Here is a 24352-nt window from a genome sequence, read left to right on the forward strand (position 1 = left end):
ATAATTTGTAAAATACATTAAGAGTTATTTAAGTTTTATTTAATAAAAAAATAAGAATAAATGAGCTACACCCAATTGGAAAAAAATAGGGTTAAATATTGTTGCTGCTTCGTAGCAGTCACGAAAAAAGCAGAAAAAGAAAATAGAAAGGGAGGCGGAAGCTTAATTGGCTGGTTGTTTGGGAGAGGTTTTGCAATACAAAAAAAAGGTATTTACTCGTGCCAGATGATGTGTTGAATGATGATCAACACAAGTATTGTTTCAGGTAAAAGAAAGGAAAGTAATGCAAGGTTTAGCTTAATTGAATGCCTTTAATTTCTATAATTTATTAGCGTCATGATATAATATTAGTGAATAACAATTGTATTAATATTTTAATGGTAGTAGTACGTAATTCACTTAGGGCCAGGAGACAAAATTGAGTGGGATGGCAGGAAATTGTTATTGCTGTTTATATTATCATATAGGATTCAATTTTAATAGTTCAATATTGGTTAATAATAATTGGCAAGGCTTTAGTCTAATGATTAGGTAATATTAGACTAAATGATTGCAAGGAATATTGGTGGTGAATTGATGGAATTTAATATAGAAATATTCATATAATGATATTCAATGTTGGATAACAATGTGGTTTATGCATAATGTTAATGACGGTTACCGAATGGTTTGACTACGATCACATTCAAGTCTAGCTGCTAATGTGCATATATCGCATAGAATTATCGCAATAATTTGGATAAATTAGGGTTTTAGGTCTATGGTTCCTAAAATGAAATTGTGTTAGCCTTTTTTATTTGGGAGAAAGTATGACTTAATCCTAGACTTGAAATTTAGAAAATATGGAAATTGACATGTTGGTTGGAATAAAAATCTAGGAACTTTATTATACATTGGAGTGAGTTTTTGGGTAAAGGCTAGGCACATAATACACGTGTATTCTTAGTTTTAAAATCTTATCGTGGTCATTTTTTCAAATAGATTATTTTGAGTTGGAAGTTCAACGAAAAGGGAAGACTCAAGTCCCGAGATTATTCGACTAATTCAGGCAAGTGAATTTCTAAACTCTTGTTAAGTGTATGAAATGAGTGTATTTCCTTATGGTATATGTTTGGGAGTAATGGGACTTGGTAATGGGTTGACTTGTCTACATGATTAATCTTAATGATGAAAAAAGGGTAACGAAAAGGCAATGTGATTAATTGTTTATGTGTGATGTGTGGAGAAAGGTTTGAAAGACTTATTGAATCATTGTTGATGTGATATCATGTTTGTGTTGTTGTGAATTGTGCGATGTTATGAAAATGGTCATCTCCTCATTATTTGTGCGAACATGTCATTGGCATTATTCTGTGACATAGTTGTGACAAGTGTTATATGCATTGAGAAAGAATGAGAACTTAAAGAGGATTTACCATTTTGAGGGACGTATCGCGCGCCGTGATGGATACTATATTTCGAGGGACGTATCGCGCACCGCAATGGATACTATATTTCGAGAGATGTATCGCGCGTCGCGATGATTACTATTATCGAGGGTCGTGTCGTGCGCCACGACAGATGCATGAACAGATATGTCCCACATGGGTCCCGGACTGAGAGACAATGGGTGTGTATCACTATGTCATACATGAATCATTATACTTTACATTGCATTCCATTGCATTGCACATACTTATCATTAGTGAACTTGGTATCGTGTTTTGCTGATCTTGTGATTGCCTTTCTGCGGAACTTGTGATTGATTAATATTGAGCTTGTTATTGAGGATATGTGATTTGTTGAAGTATTGTAGTTAAGGATATGTAATGTGTTGAAGTATTGTTGTTGAGGATATGTATTTTGTCAAAGTGTTGTTGTTGAGAATATGTAATTTGTTTAAGTGTTCTTGTTGAACTATATTCACTGTAAACCGTGAGTTGTTAGGTTGGGCTGATTTTTATGCAAGTTGTAGTTGTGGAGGTTCGGTTGGGGGTGGTAGGAGTACCTGTATTTCATTCCCTTAGCTTGTCTTTAAAGGTTTACTTGCTGAGTACCGTGTGGTTTGGTACTCACATTGCTTCTACAATTTTTTTGTAGGTTATTAAGCCTGGATTTTTGTTGTACAATTTTTTATAGGTTATTAAGCCTGAGTACCGAGTGGTTTGGTGCTCTTATATTTTCGTTTGATTCAATTGTAATACTTTAGAGGCTTGTACACGTGACCACCAGGTTTAGGGGTATAATGTAAGTTGATAGTAAACTTTCCGCGTTTTATTACAATAGTTGAGCTTTAGGCTGATGTAACACGTCGTAGCCAAAACAGACAAAAAAATAGTTTTTCAGAAGAATCTGCAGGTGCTACCAACGGTGGCATCGACATACTGTAGCCTGAACCACGGTCCGTCCTACATAACTGTCGATGGGATCAGAAACTCCCAAAAATTTTAGCCTAGAAAAATTGGTTAAGTCTTGGACGACGGACGAACTTACGGTCTGTAGGTCAAATGACGGTCTGTAGTCCGTGACCCTCGATCAAGACTCCGTTCAACCACTCTCCGATAAGAGCTATGGATGACCAACATGGTTCGTAGGTGGACCTACGGTCCGTAGGTCTGACCGTAGTTGGAAAATTTATAGCCAGTTAAGCGGAAATGCAGTTGGGTCAACTTAAAATGATCATAACTCTTAGCACAAAATGAATTAGGTCTCCCATTACCTACCCACAGATAGATTATTGAATTATCTTTCCATATCCACCGATCTTGCTAAAATCAGACCTCCGAGTAAAAATTTATGCCCATTTTAGTAAAGGCCTGTCGAATAGGCCCTCACGACGGACCCAACGACGGGGCGTCGGGCGCACGACAGACCGTCAGTCCTGGCCGTCGTGAGACCCGATAGCAACCTTCCCAGGGGTCTTTTTGACATTTCCCACTCCGTTTAAACCCTAAGTTACATCGTTTCGACCCTGAATCATCAGATTTTAGTCAGTTTAAGCCTAGAAACATAATTAAAACATATCCAAGTCAAATCATTACATCAAAACATAGAAAATTAGAAGCAAGAGAGGAAAAAAAGCTCAAGAACCCTAGTTCAAGAACGCCACAAGCTCCAGCAGTTCCAGCCCCGAAACTTAAGTATTTTTCCATGGATTTCATCATCAGGTATGTAAGATTTCACTAGTGGGTTCCTTTCACCCATTGGGTCCTTAGTTTCAGTTAGTTCTTCATTCTCTTATCATGATTAAACCTAGGGGTTCTAGAACTTTGATATGATTTCATGAATTTGTTAAATATATGTTCCAAATCAGATTATCATGTTATTACTCAGATTATCACATGAATTTCAGAACCCTAGCTTTGTATTTCTTTAGTTCTTGAATTACACATGCTAGGTCATATAAATTTCAGACACTTCAGAGATACATGCTTCAGATATAAATGCATGATTACCAGATTAATTGTTGCATTCTCAGTTTGCATGTTTAGTTTCGAGCTATCCAGTATTTACAGAAATTCAGAGATAATCAGTTAACTTACATTTTTCATTGGGAGTAGCATAATACCAAGTTGGACTAGGGTTTAGCGTACCCAATAGTCCCAAAACTACTAGCCAAGTAGATTGTAAGTCCCCTCTGTGGGCAATCAGTTTAGGGATCACGCCAGCATGCCTTTATACCTTTGGCGGGGTATATTAGATCCTCTCAATGGGGCGTACACATCGGACTCCACATTTAGCTCATGTGGTTTTATTATCGGTTATTTGTAGCTCCCACAGTTCAGTCAGACTCTCTGCATTGACCATTTATCAGTATATTCAGTATTCAGTTTCAACATGTTATAAATTGGTCATTTCATCCAGTTAGCTCAGAAATCAGCACACCACGTTCAGATTATTATATTATTTTTGTGCTTATTCAGTTATGTTTTATTTCAACTTTACTCTATCCAACATGCTCAGTACCTTTCAAGTACTGACACACATGTGCGCTACATATTCTCGTGATGTAGGTTCAGGTTTTCAGCATCCAGATCACGCATAGATCGATTTCCCGATCTCCAGTTCAGCAGATTCAGTGGTGAGTCTTCATTTTCCGAGGACAACAGTCATGAGTTTCATTTCAATCTTTAGTCATTTAGTTTCAGTTTTTGGTAGATTTAGCAGGGGCTTGTCCCAGTATTTCTAGTCTAGTTTAGAGGCTATTTTCAGACATAGTTAGATTCAGCTTAGTATTGAGTTAATATTTCTTTTGTATTAAACTCATTGTTTTCAAATATCTCAGTTATAAAATATGGATATTCCCTATCTTTTCATTTTAAGTATGATTTAGATTCCGCAACAGTTTATTATCTTTAGTATGCTCATGATCATGTAAGCAGGGTTACCTTGGGATCACTTGTGGTCCTCGGTTCCGTGTCTGCGTCTCGGGAGTAGCTCGAGGCGTGACAAAATTTGGTATCAGAGCACTAGGTTCAAGAGTCCTAGGATGTCTGAAAAAACCGCATTAAGTAGAGTCTTTTTCATGGGTGTGAAGTGCACCATATCTAATGAGAGGGAGTCTATGAAGTGTTTTATGAAAAAACTTCACTTTCTTGTTACTCTTATCGTGCGTAAGATATGATCTAATTCCATTATAACTCGACGTTGAGCGCTTAAGATCATGCCTTCTCGTAGAACTTAGGCATGGAATGCTAATGCACGTAATGCTAACACAGTTCCTTTAGTACCAGATAAGGATGTTAAAATGCAGAATTTTAGAATGCCAATTCAGCTTTTGGCTCTGAGTTTTAACAACAAGAACAATCAACAGGTTTGAGTTCCTACTAATAGAAATGATCAATTAGTGGCAGCTAGAGTTTGTGATTTCGTTAGGAAGAATCCGCCTAAGTTTTCAAGGTCACAAGTTGGTAAGGACCCACAGAAGTTCATTGAAGAGGTCAAGAAAATATTTGATGTGATGTCAATAACCAGTAGTTATATGTGAGATTGGCATCCTACCAACTCAAGGATGTGACTCACATATGGTTCACTCATACAACGAACATGACTTTGACTTTTGTAACTCAATATAGCAGTCCAATTCAGTGTTAGTCCAGAAACTCTCTCAGAACCTTTATCAGTCTCTACTCAGTCGGTGACCCAGTTATAGCTAGACAGGTATACAGAAATTTCCTTGTCACAGTCTCTCAGAAAGTCACCTCAGCAGATCTAGTAGAGTTAGAAATGGTAGACTTCGATGTTATTATAGACATAGGTTGGTCACACTCATGTTATTCCTCAGTCGATTGCAGAACTAGGATTGTTCGTTTTCAGTTTCCAGACGAACCAATCTTAGAATGGAAGGGTAGTATCTTAGCGCCTGTGGGTTTACCTTAAGGCCAGAAAGATGATATCTAAGGGTTATCTCTATCATCTAGTTCGGGCTAAGGATTCTAGCCTTGAAACCCCATCTCTTGAGTCAGTTCCAGTAGTTTGTGAATTTCCAGAAGTATTTCCAAAATATCTTCCTGGGGTTCCTCCCGAAAGGGAAATTGACTTTGAAATTGATCTCCTTCCAGATACCCAGCCTATTTCTATTCCTCCTTACAGAATGGCTCCAACAGAGCTTAAGGAATTGAAAGAGCAGTTGAAGGACCTTTTAGATAAGGGTTTCATCAGACCTAGTATTTCACCATGGGGTGCACAAGTATTGTTCGTAAAGAAGAAAGATGGTTCTCTCAGAATGTGCATTGACTATAGACAGTTGAACAAGGTCACAATCAAGAATAAGTATCCCATCCCCAAGATTGATGACTTGTTTGACCAACTTCAGGGTGCTAGTCATTTCTCAAATATAGACCTCAGATCGGGTTATCATCAGCTAAGAGTCAGAGATAGTGACATTCCAAAAACAACCTTCAGAACTCGGTATGGTCATTATGAATTTGTAGTTATGTCATTTGGAATAAGCAATGCTCCTGCAGCTTTCATGGGTTTGATTAACAGAGTGTTCAAACAGTACTTAGACTTGTTCGTTATTGTCTTCATTGATGATATCCTCATTTACTCTAGGAGTGAGGAAGAACATGCAAGTCATTTGAGAGTTGTTCTGCAGACTCTCAAAATCGCCAATTATTTGCTAAGTTTAGTAAATGTGAGTTTTGGTTGCAATCCGTTTCTTTCCTTGGTCACGATGTATCTAGCGAAGGGATCCGCGTAGATTCACAAAAGATAGAAGTCAGTGAAACAATAGTCTAGACCTACGTCTGAACAGATATCAGAAGTTTCTTAGGTCTAGCGGGTTATTACAGAAGGTTTGTAGAAGTATTTTCATCCATAGCCTCACCATTGACTAGGTTAACTCAGAAGATGGTCATGTTCCAATGGTCAGATGATTATGAGAAAAGCTTCGCAGAATTGAAAACTAGATTGACTACAGCTCCTGTCTTCACTCTACCAGAGGGTTCAGATGGTTATGTGATCTATTGTGATGCATCCAGAGTTGGCATTGGTTGTGTGTTGATGCAAAGAGATAAGGTTATATCTTATGCCTCTAGAAAGCTTAAGGTGAATGAGAAGAGCTATCCAACACATGACCTCGAGCTTGCAGCAGCGGTGTTTGCACTCAAGATATGGAGACACTACTCGTATGGTGTTCATGTAGATGTGTTCACCGATCATAAGAGCCTTCAGTATGTGTTCACCCAGAAAGAGTTGAATCTTAGCCAGAGGAGATGGCTTGAGTTCCTTAAAGATTATGATATGAGTGTGAATTATCATCCTGGTAAGGCGAATGTAGTAGACGATGCTCTTAGTAGATTATCTGTGGGTAGTTTAGCCCATGTTGAGGAAGAAAGGAAGGAGCTAGTGAAGGATAATCACAGGCTTTCTCGCTTCAGAGTTCGCCTTATGAGCATATCAGACAATGGTGTAACAGTTCAAAATGGGGCAGAATCGTCTTTGGTAGTGGAGGTTAAGGAAAAGCAAGACAGTGATCCAATCTTGCTTGAACTTAAGGGTGCAGTCCATAATCAGAGAGTGGAGGTTTTCTCCCAAGGGGGAGATGGTGTACTTCGCTACCAGGGTAGATTGTGTGTTCCTGATGTGGGCGAGTTGAGACAGCATATTCTTGCAGAAGCCCATAAATCTTGGTATTCTATTCATCAGGTGCCACTAAGATGTATCGCGATCTTCGGGAAGTCTATTGGTGGAATTTCATGAAGAGGGATATAGCAGACTTTGTGAGTAAGTGCTCCAATTGCCAGCAAGTCAAGGTAGAACATCAGAAACAAGGAGGTATGACTCAAGAGATCGATATTCCTACTTGGAAGTAGGATGTGATCAATACGGATTTCATCACAGCGTTACCTCGTACTCGCAAACAGCATGACTCAATTTGGGTGATAGTTGATAGGATGACTAAGTCTTTTCGCTTTTTGGTGGTTATGACTACATATTCGGCAGAGGACTATGCCAAGCTTTACCTTACTGAAATTGTGAGGTTGCATGGGGTTCCTTCGTCTATCATCTCAGATAGAGGTCCTCAGTTTACCTCTCATTTCTGGAAGTCATTTCAAAAAGGTCTTGGTACTCAAGTTAACCTTAGTACAACATTTCATCCACAGACGGATGGGCAGGCAGAGCATACCATTCAGACCTTAGAGGATATGTTGAGAGCTTGTGTGATCGATTTCAAAGGTAGTTGGGATGATCAGCTTCCTCTTATTGAGTTTGCCTACAATAATAACTACCATTCCAGCATTCAGATGGACCCTTATGAGGATTTATATGGGTTTATATGTAGATCTCCTGTTGGTTGGTTTAAAGTAGGTGAAGTAGCTTTGATAAGTCAAGATTCTGTCTTTTATGCTATGGAGAAAGTGCAACTCATTATAGATAGACTTAAGACAGCCCAAAGTCATCATAAATCTTATGCAGATGTAAGGAGAAGGGAACTAGAGTTCCAAGTTGATGATTGAGTTTTCCTGAAGGTCTCACCTATAAAACGGGTGATGAGATTTGAAAAGAAAGGGAAGCTCAGTCCTAGAAATGTCGGCCCTTACAAGATCTTGAAAAGGGTTGTCAAGGTAGCATATGAGTTAGAGTTGCCATCAGAATCAGCAGCAATGCATCCGGTCTTCCATATCTCACTCTTGAAGAAGTGTGTGGGTGACTCAGCCTCTATAGCGCCATTAGAGAGTGTGGCGGTGAAAGATAGTCTTTCTTATGAGGATGTACCAGTTGAGATTCTTGACCGTCAGGTTAGAAGGTTGAGAAACAAAGAAGTCGCTTCAGTCAAGGTTTTGTGGAGGATTCAGTCCGTAAAGGAGCTACTTGGGAAGTAGAAGCAGCCATGAAAGCCAAGTATCCTTACGTTTTTCCTTGCGATTCCACTCCAGATTGAGGTTATAGTTCCTCTTCAGTTTTACAGTCATTCATGCGTAAATTCAGTTTTAGAATCATGTTCCCTCAGTTTGTACTTTCATTATTAGCGTAATTGCATGTACTTAGAACTCAGTTCTCAGTGTTTAGTAGTGGGGTTTGCATCTCTCTCCCTCTATTTCAGCTAATTAGTCTTCATTCAAGGACGAATGTTCCCAAGGGAGAGATAATGTAACAACCCGTAGCATAAACAGACCAAAAATTAATTTTTCAGAAAAATCTGCAGGTGCTACCAATGGTGGCATCGACGGACCGTAGCCTGAACCACGGTCTATCCTGCACTACCGTCGATGGGATCAGAAACTCCCAAAAATTTCAGCCTAGAAAAATTAGTTAAGTCTTGGACGACAGACGGACTTATGGTCCGTAGGTCAAATGACGGTCTGTAGTCCATGACCGTCGATCAAGACTCCCTTCAACCACTCTCCGACAAGATCTATGGATGACCAGCATGGTTCGTAGGTGGAAAATTTATAGCCAGTTAAGGGGAAATGCAGTTGGGTCAACTTAAAATGATAATAACTCTTAGCACAAAATGAATTAGGTCTCCCATGACCTACCCACATATAGATAATTTAATTATCTTTCCATATCCATCGACCTTGGTAAAATCAGGCCTCCGAGTAAAAATTTATGCCCATTTTAGTAAAGGACTGTTGAACAAGCCCTCACGACGGACCGAACGACGGGGCATCGGGCGCACGACAGACCGTCAGTCCTGGCCTTCGTGAGGCCCGACAGCAACCTTCCCAGGGGTCTTTTTGAAATTTCTCACTCTGTTTAAACCCTAAGTTACGTCGTTTTGACCCTAAATCATCAGATTTTAGTCAGTTTAAGCCTAGAAACATAATTAAAACATATTCAAGTCAATTCATTACATCAAAACTTAGAAAATTAGAAGCAAGAGAGGGAAAAAAAGCTCAAGAACCCTAATTCAAGAACGCCACAAGCTCCAGCAGTTCCAGCTCTGAAACTTAAGTATTTTTCCGTGGATTTCATCACCAGGTATGTAAGATTTCATTAGTGGGTTCCTTTCACCCATTGGGTCCTTAGTTTCAGTCAGTTCTTGATTCTCTTATCATGATTAAACCTAGGGGTTCTAGAACTTTGATATGATTTCATGAATTTGTTAAATATATGTTCCAAATCAGATTATCATGTTATTACTCAGATTATCGCATGAATTTTAGAACCCTAGCTTTGTTTTTGTTTAGTTCTTGAATTACACATGCTAGGTCATATAAATTTCAGACACTTCAGATATACATGCTTCAGATATAAATGCATAATTACCAGATTAATTATTGCATTCTCAGTTTGCATGTTCAGTTTCGAGCTATCCAGTATTTACAGAAATTCAGAGATAATCAGTTAACTTACATAATTCATTGAGAGTAGCATAATACCAAGTTGGACTAGGGTTTAGCGTACCCAATAGTCCCAGAACTACTAGCCAAGTAGATTGTAAGTCCCCTCTGTGGGCAATCAGTTTAGTGATCAGGCCAGCATGCCTTTATACCTTTGGCGGTGTATATTAGATCCTTGGGGCGTATACATCGGACTCCTTATTTAGCTCATGTGGTTTTATTATCGGTTATGTAGCTCCCACAGTTCAGTCAGACTCTCTGCATTGACCATTTATCAGTATATTCAGTATTCAGTTTCAGCATGTTATAAATTGGTCATTTCATCCAGTTAGCTCAGAAATCAGCACACTACGTTCAGATTATTATATTATTTTTGTGCTTGTTCAGTTATGTTTTTTTTCAACTTTACTCTATCCTACATGCTCAGTACCTTTCAAGTACTGACGCACATGTGCGCTACATGTTCTCGTGATGTAGGTTCAGGTTCTCAGCATCCAGATCACGCATAGATCGATTTCCCGATCTCCAGTTCAGCATATTCCGTGGTGAGTCTTCATTCTCCGAGGACAACATCCATGAGTTTCATTTCAGTATTTAGTCATTTAGTTTCAGTTTTTTGCTAGATTTAGCAGGGGCTTGTCCCCGTATTTCTAGTCTATTTTAGAGGCTATTTTCAGACATAGTTAGATTCAGCTTAGTATTGAGTTAATATTTCTTTCGTATTAAACTCATTGTTTTCAAATATCTTAGTTATAGAATATGGGTATTCCCCATCTTTTCATTTTAAGTATGATTTAACTTCTGCAATAATTTATTATCTTTAGTATGCTCATGATCATGCCAGCAGGGTTAACTTGGGATCACTTGTGGTCCTAGGTTCCGTGTTCGCGTCTCGGGGGTAGCTCGGGGCGTGACAGCTGACTTGTCTTGGTGGGATAAGACGAGTGTCATCACGTCCACTTTTGGGTCGTGACATAGTGATCTTCATATATCATCCAATAAATATTGAATGTTGTATGTAAATTGATATGACAATTGTTCAATTCCAACATGTATCAACTCTACATGTTTCTCCATTTTCCATTTTCTTTTGTTCATGCAAAAGGAAAGATTTAAGGGAAAATAAAGAAACTTAGAAGGAAGGTCAGATACTCACTGAAGAAACAAAACTTGAATGAAATGGAAATCATTTTTAACCTTTATATAGTGTTTCTCTATGTTCTTTGAAATTCCTTTTGATATAATACTAATTAACCTACACTTGAATAATTAATGAACTATTCAAATTCTACTGATTGTTATATTAACAAAGATTGGATCCTAATTTAAAAGTGTTAGAACTTGATAAGTTAAGTTAAGAAAATGAAAAGACAAATTATAGAAATTGTAAGAGTTAGGTAAAGTAATGCATGACATGTTAATTTAAAGCAATTAATCATGTATGACTCAAGACATTAAAGTACCACTTTTTCACTTCCAAAATTTCGTTCAATTTATGTAATTGAAAAATTAATTAATTGAATTATTTTATAACTTTTTGTTAAGGTGTGCAAAATAATATATATTTTATTATTATTACTATTATTATTATTAATAGTAATAATAATAATAATAATTCAATTGTGAGAGGTTAATAGATATTAAATATTGTAATTATAGGTTGCATAAAAAATTGGTTATGAATACAAATATATATTTGAGAAAACTTATGCAGAATTCAAATATTTGACAAATTAAATATTTTTATATCATTTTAACTTAAAGTAGGGGTAAAATGGTAATNACAAGTACCCCCTCAACCTATGTCCGAAATCCAGATACACACTTATACGATAATAATGTCTTACCCCCCTGAACTTATTTTATAAGTAATTTTCTATCCCTTTTTGGCTTACGTGTCACTAGCTTGAAAAAAAGTCAATCAACGTAGGGCTCACAAGATAGTGTCACATAATAAGGGATAATGCACAAGTACTCCCTCAAACTATGCCTGAAATCTCAGAGACACACTTATACTATACTAAGGTCCTATTACCCCCCTGAAGTTATTTTGTTAATGATTTTCTACCCCTTCTCAGCCTACGTGGCACTATCTTGTGGGCCCAATGTTGGTTTACTTTTTTGTCAAGCTAGTGCCAGGTAGGCCGAAAAGGAGTAGAAAAATTACTTATAAAATAAGTTCAGGGGGGTAATAGGACCTTAATATAGTATAAGTGCGCCTCTGAGATTTCGGACATAGATTGAGGGGGATACTTGTGTATATTTCCTATTTTAATTTATAAGAGGGTAAAATCGTACTTCAACTTTTGACTTGAGGTCTTCCCACTTATAATAATATATGATATGATATGATAGATAAACTTAACTCTAAATCCCAATTCCAAAAATGAAATTTGAATCCAAAAATTTAACTTGAAAATGTTAATCAAGACATTTGAAACTCATTAGTGAAACCATTTTGAAAAAGAATCAAAATCAGTTCACAATAACCATTTCAATTTAGCACTTAAGATTTTGAAAAACTTTGGCATTTGCCAATCAAAATCTCAAGTCTTAAAATACATAAATGATAAAAGAGAATTGAAGTCTAGGGTCATAACAACTTAACCAAATTATTTAACACAAAACATTTCTTCAAAATCACCTCCAAAGGATTTTACAAAACTCAAAATGGGGTAAACCCCAAAATGGAAGACCAAAAATCCCCTTAGATGTGGCTTAAGTGAACCCCACTTAAAATGGGGGGTCTCGCTTTTGCGAATCAGACTACACTTAAGTGATCATCGCTAAAGCGAGCCCTGATTCTCTTAAGCGAACCCCGCTTAAACCTCTAGTCTTGCTTCTGCAAGCCGAACTTTGCTAAATCAAAGACTTTTAGTGAACGCATTTCGTAAACGCGAGGCTTGCATGACCAGAAACATCAGCCAACAAAAATTCTTCGAATGGACCTTGAAGATTCGTTCGAAATCTCCGTACACACGAACCATATATGAAAATCTAATATACTCGATGTTTCATACACAATGAAACCATAAAAATATGAATTCAAGATCTCCTTGACCCGAGTTCCGTGTAAGTCATAAAAAACTAATCATAACGCCTAAAAAGGCTAAATGAAGTTTGGAACCTCAAAAAATTCAACCAAGATCTCCTCTAAGCTTAAAATAATACCCTGAATTTTGGACCCCAAAACAACTTTTGCTTTCAAAACCCGAAAACTTACATAATCCACAACTTCTAACTCAAAACTCAAAACTGATTTCAAAACTCATTCAGAAATGAGTCAGAGCCAATATCAGAAGGAGTTACAAAAATTTCAAAAATGACTAACCAAATCTTTACTGCCAAAGACGTAATGAAGCAAAAGCCCTTTGAACTTTAAGGTGTTGAATCAAGTATCCTCAAGTAATATTTGTTCTTTCCAGTAATTGTACACTTAGTAGATTCACAACTAAGTTATAAGTTTTAAGGTGATCAATATTATTGTCTTGATATTCAAATATTGTATTATCATCAATTAAAAAAGTCATAATACATAAATATGCCCTTTAACTTAGTTTTGAATTACATTTATGCCCTTCAGCTTTGGGTGTGCACAAGTAGACACTTTAACTTGCATAAAGTTGAACAAATAGACACACATGTCCTATATGTCATCCTACATGTCATTTTTTGTCCTACGTAGTGTCCTACACGTATTTTGCCACTTAGTACTCATGTGTTTATTTATTTAAAAGTTGAATAGTTAAAGTGTCTGTTTGTGCATTATGAAAGTTTGAGATCAAAGTTAAATTTGAAGTCAAGTTTAGGGTCCAATATATGTATTATGCCTAAAAAAAATGAGAATGACAAGGTGTAATCTAAGGAACGTTAATAAAGCCAGACAAATGGTTATTTTGTTTAGAACAGTTACATACAGTTCATTAAAATGTTATCTTGCCCTAGCAATATCAAAAGTCTAATATGACAGAAAAAGTTGAATGTTGGTGTGATTCTGGATTTCCTTGCAATTCTACCAGTCTACACTTGTCCATTCAACTGGTCGACCCTTTACCATTTCAGCCATGTGTAACGAGCATAATTCACCTTTTGCGACTAATCCAGACTAGAAATTCTGGCAATGGTATAACTAATTTCAGTATACTTTCCCTGCATATTGCATTTTCTTCTTCTATGGGGTCTATGTTTGAAGCCCTTGACCAACTCAAATGTAATGAGAAGCTCCAACTTTGGCTAAGATGCTCATACTTCGTTTCCTTTACTGGCACCTGCTATTGCGTGAGAGGAACACATTCAAGCTCAATCTCAAGTACTCCCCTTTCAACATTCTGAAGCTTCACACTGATCTCTTGTTTCACTTTTCCATCTATTAGACTAATCATGCCATCTTTAACTAGAGTGTTGTCTTTGCTTGCTTTCCATTTCCCAAGCTGCATTGATTCACTAAGTGTTGAATTTTCAGATGCCTTTGCTGCAGTAACAAGGGGCTGGATATCAATCTCAGCTTCCCCCATGAAGTCGTCCGTTGTAAATGTATCCTTGTCATACACAAGCTGCGAAACCATGAAGATATATTATTAAGACAAAATGTGAAGAAAATTAGGCCAACAATTGCAACTTATCTATCTCAAGTTCCTTTTATGTTACATTTTCTTGTACGTTCTTATACTTTTCCCTCTTCACATTAAATAGCTAATCAAATGACAGAAAATTAGCCGATCTAGATTTACGAATTATTATAGAGAATTCGTTGGTAGAATGGGAAGAATAGAGACCAAAAAATAAAAATAAAAATGCATACCATTTTCAAAGGAGGAACATTTTCTGGAATTGACAACATTAGCTTTTCATTCCATACTGGGTTAAGATTGTTCTTTATAACACGTGTCTTGACGGACTGCAACCAAAAGAAGTTCAGAGCAGGGTTTAGTATGAGGATTTTAATGCCATTTGTTATCAACATGTGGTAGGAGAGGGAAGTTTCAAATAAACCATAAGCCCCGAATAGTTTAAGCAGTTTTGTAGTGTTTGCGTAAAAATAAAACTTGCTTATAACATTTACTTGTTTATAAGTTAAAATAACAAAAATAAACTAGAAATGCCAAAAGCCAATCCAAATGGGCTCTAGTATACTTTATAACATTTACCTGGCTTCCCAAGGAGAGAATTACGTAAGGATCACTTGTTACGACATCACGGACAGCTAGGTTGGTCCCTCTCACCACATTGACTTTTATCAATCCTATAAACTCAACCATACCTGCCTATAGGTAAAATATGCAGGAGTAAGGTTCAATTGAGAGTTGATTTTCTCATACAAGAATTTGCATCAAGTTCCTTACCAATTTGCATTACATGTAAAATTATAATCCACTCTGGTTCTGTTAAAATAAGTGTAGAAGATTTTGTTCCTTACAGGATAATAAATTATTACCATTGAATTACTTTTCTTGGTACTCCTGTGTTCAGATTCTTTCCGTCTCCAGCTATTGCGAAATGCGTGTCCTATGCCATGGATACGATGTCCAGTCGATTGTTTCTCATAATTCCTCTTATCCAGAGCCAAACTACAAGTAAGGCTTAAAGAATTGCAATGTGAAGACGATGACGGTGGGTAGGGGCAAATCATCTGTTCATCAGAGTTTAGAAATTGCTGCAGCTCATATTTTCTCCTGAGAGTGGATTTTCGATTTTAGAATAGGATGTCCCATATACCTATATCTGATGGTTACTGAAATACGTTACCTGATGAAGTCAGTCCGCACTTCTATCAATGCCTCGGGTCTGGGCTTCCTGTAACTATCAGGAATGGCAGCTTCATACTTCATATTTGCTGCACTATTTCCACCCATCTCTATCATACTATCAACCTGGTCGTCTGTCCACTCGTCGAGCTTCACTGACAGAACCTGTTAAATCATGACAGACCATAGAGTTAACTAAAAAATAAAATATATCAAACACTATTCTAGTACATACTACAATAACAAGTATATATGGAAGTTAAGACAAACAGAAAAGTTTGATTAACCAACCTTTGATATGTGCACTCCAAGGCTTCGATGTACTCCGGAGCACTTGATACATATAAAAATTCCAAGATTTATTGATCTGCATATCACGAAAAGAGATAGATGTAGCAAGTACTTTCAAGACTCGAGGAATAGAAAAGAGGAATGTAACAGGTGGTTATGCTACGATTACTCAAAATAAAAGGAAAATCTTCAAAGTATGATTCTTTCGAAGCAAAAAGAAAGAAAGAGATACCAACCGTTAGGTACTTGGTTTTAAGATATCCAACATACTGAGGGGAAACAAAGGAAACATTTTCTTAATAATGTAAAACAACTGATTTTTCTAAGTTTGGATGATTATAAATCTTGTCAAACCTCATTAGCTATACAAAAGATTAATTCTTTTACAATTTCCCAAAAACATTTGAGATACAGAAAGTACAAACATAAAGGATAAGTTCACATCTACAAGTAAAAGGCTTCAGTAACAGATGGTGTATAACTCAAATATCTTGGCACAATAAAGGTTCAGCTACAAGATGAATCGAAAAAAGCTTTTAAAGAGATTGATAAGCCTTATAGTATTCTTTAGATATGATATAAAACTTGTATGTCCCTGATACTTACACCCATTTTGGATCTGGAGATCCACAATCTGCACAGAATCTATTGCCAGATTCACTCAACAGCCTCTGTAGTCTATGTCGAGGACCTAATACAAATAACAATCGATTACTAGAAACACTTGCAATCTATAAATCAAGCTTGGTCGATTATGTAAAATGAGAAAGTATACACTTAATTCAACCGACGTAACAACATAACACAACTATGTAACATATGATAAAACTCAACAGTGTTGAAAAGAAAATTAAGGAGCAATTTCTCCATGGTGGTCAAATTGATATAGTCGCAAACATGAAATTGACTAGTCCTAGGCAGCTCAACAAGTATACGTGGTGCTTGAAAAAACAAAAAGAAAATTATCCAGTATAAAGGAATACGATTAATTTACATAGCATTCAGTTTAAGCTGAGAATAAGATGTTACATACTTGAAGAACGGTTTCGTCTTTCTGGTTGATGACCGCTACAATTTGCAGATGATTCCATTTGCAGAAGTTCGTAAAGGCAAGAACCTAGCAAATAAACATGAGATATTATTACACATGTAAATGAGAGAAACTATTAAAACTTATTTCTACATTCTGCAGAAATAGTATTAAGTAGCATTTTTATTGACACTTAATCATCACTGAGCAAATTCAACACACGAACAAAACAATCTGAGATATTAAGTGGATCTTCATTACAAATTACTCTTTTTAAAGAAATTTGTTCAGAAAATCAAGAATCACAACTGAGGGAGAGATTGAAAAACCGTAGCAAAGATAGAAAAAGTAGATGACTTTTCAGCCTTATTTATCGTAATAATATAAATAAGAGAAAACTGCATTTTTGTCAAAAACATGTTATCCTCACCATCAAAAAAGTTGGAAAAATGGTTCTAATATCTCGAAAAGAAGTATTCATAATGTTGTCTAGGCCCATTCCTTCATATCTTGTTTATGAGTATTAAATATATATTTATTGTGGTTGAATGGGTAGCCTTGATTAGCCATAATTCTATTACATTTTCCAACATTGAAAGCCCTTTAAGGAGATTAACTTTTGGCTTTAAACATTCCAATTACTATCCTTTATGACCCATTAATCGTCATGTCACTGACTTTGTTATTACCATTGGAGGTGTTGGCCTTGTGTGTTTTTTCTCTATAAATGTAGTCTTCTTCTTCTTCTTCAACTTGACAAGAAAAAGGATATAAATCACTACGAGAAATCTTTCCTCCTATATTTATTCTGATGTGTAGTGTTTTATCTTTAAAGAATCTTCTAACTCCTGATTTCATACTAGAAGAGCTTGTGGGGATACACCTATACCAGATGAAATAATATCCTTAAGCACCGTATCTAACACGCCTCAAGCGAGTGTTGGTCAAGGTATTTTCCGTAAGATTTTCAATAAAAAAAAAATATATATATATATATAGAAAACAAACAAGAATTCAGTAAAACCCTTGCAAGGCTAGATACAACCCTTTCAGATTAGCCAAAAAGCTTCAAGCATCATTCATTATACCCATTTTCTGTAATTACTTTTGTCGTCATTATCATTATTATTTTGGTCGTTCCTAAATTACTTGTCCCTTTTCTGAAAAAGGATATTAACCAAATAATGCAACGATGAAACTAAAGCACCTTGAAAAGGGGATGATACCTGTAACATTGTTGCTATCAACATTTCCCTGATGATGAATAGACATTTTTTGCTTTCCTCTTAATTGAATATATCCCAAAAATCTCTACAATTCTCAATAATTCATCTTCTCTCACCGCGCCAAACCAATTTCATCACTCCATTGCAAACGTATAATCATATCAAAGGAAAAACAAAAACAAAAACAAAAATCATGTTCAAACAACGCAATCATTGGAGCTTTTGTAATGAATTGGGACTCAAAATTGACATATTTCTTTGTCCAATTCACAAGTTAATGGATAAAATGTTGATTACATGTAGAAAAGAATATGGGGAAAAAAATGAATTGTAAATTTTCAATTATTCCCGTGTGTAAAAAAGCAAAAGAAAGTCAATGTTTAGATGAAATTCTTATTTCTGGTGGTTTAGAGGACAACAACCAAATAAATTATTTGAGGAGTCATCAAACTCCCCTTTTGGCGCCTACCTAATATAATTAGTATAATAATCTTTTTCCTTCTAATTAAAATATCCACACACCCTATTTTTAGTTAAAAACTAACAGGCATATGTTAATGCATATTTTTCAATATCTTAAGAAAAGTAAGTTAAATTAGGGAAAATTTTATATATGCAAACAAATTTAAGTAATTACATTTCATGGGTATAGTTTATATAATTACATTGACTCTAAATTTGTATAAAATGTTTTTTTATTAAATTTATATAAAAAAATTAATTTTTTCAATAAATGGTAACAGTAGCACAAAAGATGGTAACAATAAATTCACATAATCCCATGATTTAAGCAAAACATTCAAAATCAAATATTTTTCAAAAAAAAAAAAGAATTCTAAAGCTATAGAAAGACAATATCAGTTCAAAATCAAATATTTTCCTAATATTTTAGATAAAACTATGAACACTCAGGCATATATATATATATATATATATATATATATATATAAAAGGTTATTTCAATATATATAAGGGGTTATAAAAATATATAGTGGATGGTTATTTCAATAAAGAGGGGGTTATTTCAAATTTGTTAAATATTCGATAAAACTTTCTGTTGTGAAGTCCTACTCAGTACTCCTTCACTCCCTTGTTCTTTATGTAATTATCAGTATAAGTTTCTAGTATTCTTCCTTTTTTTTTTGTGGACTATGTCCATTCATGAATCTATTATTACTGTTCATTTCTCTCTTACCTTTTGTTCCTAATTGCAGTCTTCTTCAACCACATCTCGAATATGGTCATTCATAATTATATCTTAAGAACATTCAACATGGCCTATCAGATTTCCAGGAATTTACAGGTTAATCCATCAATGCTTTTTAGGGGCTAAGAGACTAACAAACTAAGTAACATAAATTCATGTTAAGAAAACTATTAAACAGTTTTTACATATGAAAATGAACAAACATAATTTACATATATGGGAAGTTACTAGATCTCAAATATGAAAACTTACATAATTAACGGAGTGAATTTTCCCTTTCGAAAAACCCAAAAACTTACAGAAATATAACTTCTTCAAACTTAGTACAAACTTTATATTATAGAGAACTTTTTTATGCTAGGCATTTTTGAGGAGGAATTTCTGACATAATTTCTTATTTTGGTTTTTTCTTTTTTCTGCTCTTTTTCTTTCTTATTATTTCTTCAACTGATAATGTCTGCTTTTATAGAGATCTTTGGACTTCAAACTTCGGATTTCAAATAGAAAGAGAATCTTATCATCTCAGTCGGGTACATTTCTGGGCCCCATCGTCACGTGACATGATGCTCCTTCTCTTGCNTATATATATATATATATATATTTATTTATTTATTTATTTATTTATTTAAGTGTCTAAATTATGCAATGCTATAGAATCAAAACTCATCCCAGAGTCATCATCATTAGGATTTTGGGCAAATTGCATTGTCTCTAAGTAATCTTCTGAGTTTTCTTGACTACTTTTCTGGCTTGGAATTGGGCTTGGGTCTTTAATCATATGTTTTTCTTGTTCCTGTTTTTGTTTGAGTAATTTTTCTACTGTCTGAGTAATGAGAAATTCTATGTCTTTAGTTTTCTGGGCTTTTTTAGTTTTCTGTTTCAGGTTTTGGGTAAAAGATAGTGGTAGTCTTCTTCTATTCTGGAAAGAAGATGAACTTTATTCATTTTCACTTTTTGACAAAGTGACAGGCATAAAAGGATTAGATAAGTCTTTACCGGTTACCGTTTGAACTGGACTAGCTGTATCTTCATCTGATACAGTGAATTTCTTAACATCTAGTGGGGAATGCACACCCTCTCATCCATTTTTATTAGGGATGGAAAACCATGTATATTTGTCTGAATTTGTACATCTTGTTTAGTCTGACCTTTGCTTTCCATTCTTCGGAGTTTTTTCTTGAGCATTCTTTGGAGTTTTTCCCTTAGCTTAGAAATAATCACAAAATATTACTTTGTATCCTTTTGGATGTTGTATTGTGGAGTTTTATCTGGGTTTTGTCTAAGGGATGGAGAGATATAGTAATTTGGTCCTAATATCCCTCTAGCATAGTCTAAAACTTCTGTAAAATCATTAAAACCTTTAAAAAGAGGTTTTTGAAAATCTTTAATAGAGTCTAAAACTTCTATCCATGTCTGAAAAACACCATTTGTTTTACCATGAATTATCACATAATATTTAAATTTATTTTCTTTATTTTTGTTAGTAAAATAATATTCTAAAGCATTTAAAACATCAATTACATATTTAGTGTCTTTTTTTATTATGTGCTATCCATATATTATCTATGAGACATGTTTGCGGTTTGTCTAGTTGACAATTAGGCAAATGTCTGAATGTCCAGTTAGACGGTTCATATGCTATTAAGTTTTGTTGTCCAAACTGCAGTCTTTCTATTCTGACATCATCAATTTTGTCTAGATGTCTAATATGTAAATTTGATAACATTGTCTGTTTGTAAGAGTCTGCATTGTCTGGGGTTGAAGGTTGAACTCTCTTACCATTGTCTGGTAGTAATGGTCTCATTCTGTAAAATTAAAACTTTTATTAGTAATCTACTTAATTGATCGGCTATATGATTATCATTTTCTTTTATATGCTCAAATACAATAGATTGATAAATAGATATAGTATCTAAAAAATTTAACCATCGTCTTCTACTACTACTTTTATCTTTAATTTTCTGATGAAATTTTACTATAGCTGCAGAGTTTGTCCTTACTATTATCTCTGGTTTGTTTAAAATGTATATTCTAAAACTATTCATGTCAAATATTACAGTTAAGATTTTAATGTCTATGCTAGCTTTATTTTTTTTTTTTATATATTTTCCACTTTGGTAGACACATATTCTTTCTTCTTTGTCAGGACTATATTTATGAGGTTTGGCTTTTAATACTGCTCTTCATCCTTCTAAACTCCATCTGTTTCGATAATTAAATAATCTGATTCTAAAGGCATTTTAAGATCAGAAATAATTCTTATTTTATCCTTTTTTGTACTAACTTTATATCTTCTTTATTAAAATTTCTCTGATAGTCCTGCAAGTTTTCCTAAATCTTTAATAAATGGTCTGGCATAGTTTATTATTCCTAAAAATTTTTGTAAATCTTTTAAACAATTTAATCTATCTGGTATATCTAAGGCTTTTTTGGCTATATGAGGTTGTAGTTTAATTTTCCTTCTCCTAATATAATTCATAAAAAATTTATGTAATTCTTACATAATTCCATTTTGTTTTTACTAATTACTATCCCATTATTAACAAATAACCTATACACCGTCTGTAAATGTCCTACCTGTTCTTTTATATCTTTACTGAATACTAATATATCATCTACATATACAAGAACAAATCTTTTGTATTCTCCAAATATTTTATCCATTTTTCTTTTGAAAATTGGAGGCGCATTTTTAAAACCGAATGACATGACTAACCATTCAAAATGTCCTTCTGGACATGTAAAGGTTGTCCTTTCAATACTGTCCGCATTTTTATCTGCCAATATCCTTATTTACAATCAAACTTACTAAACATTCTTTTTCTTTGTATTCTATTTATTAGTTTTATTTTATCTGGTAATTTATATTCATCTGTTCTAATGTTATCGTTTAATCTTTTATAATTTATTACCATTCTAGCTTTTCCTCTAACTATTTCATTATGATTTCTTACCATAAATGCTGCCGATCTATGTTTTGAGGTTTATTTTTTTATTACTCCTAACTCTAATAGTTCTTTAATTTATATACTAATCTTCTAGTTCTTGATTGGTTGCTTCTACCGCAACAGTTTTTATTATATATTCGAAATTTATAATGTCTAGTTTACACACAAAATTTTCCCAATCTTATAAAAGTTTTTCACCTATTATTTCTGTTTGATCTAGGATTTCTATAATGTTATCTAAGTCTTGTTTGTTTTTTATTTGTCCTCTTTTTTGAATTCTTGTTTTGAAATTATATAATTCTGTTGCCATTTCTATTAAGACATAATTTTTGTCTAACTCATCTAAATCTTCTAACTCTTCTATTTCTGATACATTTTCAGATATTATATTATAACCTATTAAACTGCATGTTGAATTATTTTTACAACTATCGCAGCATTTTTCTTTTAATTTGTGTCTTATTTTAGTATTAGGTTTACTAGTTAAAATCGATGTATTAGTGATACTTTTTTAGAAAAATTATTCCATCACTTGTTATAATAGTGCCTCCTTTATTATGTAATATAAAATCTAATCCTAATACAAAATCTACACTTATATTCAAGTCACTTACCCATATTTTATCCATTTTATTAGTAGGTTTATAGAATTTTGAACATGTGTTTAAAAAAAAACCTGTGCTTTATCTATATAGTGTCTATATACGTTATGCGTTCCGTCCATTTGCATGGCTGCAAGCGGCTTTGCTAGGGTTTTTATTAGTTCTGGAGGTACTATTTTCTTGTTGAGGATGCTATTAGTACATCCTGAATCTACTAATGCTAAGGTTTTTATTTCGTATTCTCCTAATTGAAGTCTTGTTGATACTTTAACAGTATTTATTTTTTCTATCTTCATTGCATATTTCTTCATTCATTAGTTCTTGATTGTCTATTGATGTCAGTGATTCAATATGTTTTCCCTTTTCTAATCTTATTATTCTTTCTTCTAATTCTTTTACCTTTGTTTCTAAAACTAATACTTTAAGGTTTATTTAGGGTTCATTTATATATATTTCTTTTTTATTTTGGATTATTAGTCCTAGTTGATTTTCTATGCAAGTTATACATCCTTCCTTAAAACATTTATTACATTTAGCTCTTTTATTTTTGCTAGGATACCATTTGCACCAACAACATGGATTACTATCTAGACCTGTGTCCTTTTCAAAATTATGTTCACATTTTACTATATTTATAAAATTAACTCGTAAATCTTTTAAATTCACGTCTTCTAGTCCTATTTCATTAATTAGTTCTTCTCCTTCTGAATTGGAGGAGCTCTCTTCTTTAGTCTGTTCATCTACATAGATACTTATTATAGAGTAAATACTTTCATTCTCTGACATATATTCGTCTACATTTAATAATGCTTCATTAAGTTCTTCTACTAATTGAGCGTTTCTAATGTTTATGTTATACCTTTTAGGACAAGTATTTGTCAAATGTTCTATAGTTCCACATGTGAAACATTCTAACTTATTTTTATAGTATCTATCTGTTTTGTATTTTCTAACATGTCTATCTCTATTTAGATATGGTTTTATAGCCGAAGATTTTCTAAGAAAGTATCGTTTCTTACTATATATTTTATTATATTGTGGTTTATATTTTTTATACTTTTTTCTTTTATATTGGTCTTTATCATAGCTTTGAGCACTGTATATTACATCTCTACAGAAATTCATCTCATTTTATTTTAATTGTTTTTCTATTTGTAGGTGCTGCACTTTTCTTGTAGTATTTCCATTATATGTTGTATCCTATGTCCTATTGACCATTTAGCCTGAGGGTTTTGTAATACTCCTTCTCATTTACTCCATTTGTCTTCTATTTCTCTTCCTAAAGCTCCAGGCAATTTTTTAAATAACTTTTTTCCTAGATCTTGGTCGAAAACATTACCACTAATTGTACAGTAGTAAAAATAATCATTTAAGAATTTCTTTATATGGTATTAGTTACTTATACTCAACTGTTCTAATTTTATTACCACATTTCTTTGTAGTGTTACTAATCCACTATTAGGGTCTTCTCCTGTTATTAGTGTATGAATTTTATTTGTAAAATTGTATGAATTTTGTCCTAATGATACCAAAT

General features: G+C 34.2%; 1 protein-coding gene across 2 annotated transcripts; it reads right to left on the reverse strand.

The window, feature by feature from the left end:
• Positions 1–13624: 13624 nt before the first annotated feature.
• Positions 13625–18509, reverse strand: LOC107026934 (probable ADP-ribosylation factor GTPase-activating protein AGD11). Of its 2 annotated transcripts, none has more exons than XM_027918780.1 (9): positions 17525–17708; positions 16839–16922; positions 16412–16496; positions 15806–15881; positions 15516–15679; positions 15205–15442; positions 14918–15034; positions 14572–14667; positions 13625–14323 (listed from the first exon to the last, which is right to left on the reverse strand). In XM_027918780.1, the coding sequence occupies exons 1-9, from the start codon at positions 17691–17693 to the stop codon at positions 14042–14044; spliced, it is 1311 nt and encodes a 436-aa protein (XP_027774581.1). In that variant the 5' UTR covers positions 17694–17708; the 3' UTR covers positions 13625–14041. The 2 variants fall into 2 exon arrangements, with proteins under 2 accessions (XP_027774581.1, XP_015083558.1); XM_015228072.2 differs by lacking the exon at positions 17525–17708 and adding an exon at positions 18062–18509 and having other exon boundaries at positions 13641–14323.
• Positions 18510–24352: the final 5843 nt, after the last annotated feature.

This window comes from Solanum pennellii, chromosome 8 (assembly GCF_001406875.1).
Source record: "Solanum pennellii chromosome 8, SPENNV200".
In the NCBI taxonomy this organism is placed as follows: Eukaryota; Viridiplantae; Streptophyta; class Magnoliopsida; order Solanales; family Solanaceae; genus Solanum; species Solanum pennellii.

What these genes read in the sequence shown, in the direction of transcription:
- LOC107026934 (XM_027918780.1), bottom strand. Translation starts at nt 17,693, where the DNA reads ATGAAATCAGGAGTTAGAAGATTCTTTAAAGATAAAACACTACACATC. An exon ending in AAGACGAAACCGTTCTTCAA is followed by an intron (nt 16,497 to 16,838) that starts GTATGTAACATC and finishes TATTTGTATTAG; the next exon opens with GTCCTCGACATAGACTACAG. An exon ending in TCTCCAGATCCAAAATGGGT is followed by an intron (nt 15,882 to 16,411) that starts GTAAGTATCAGG and finishes CGTGATATGCAG; the next exon opens with ATCAATAAATCTTGGAATTT.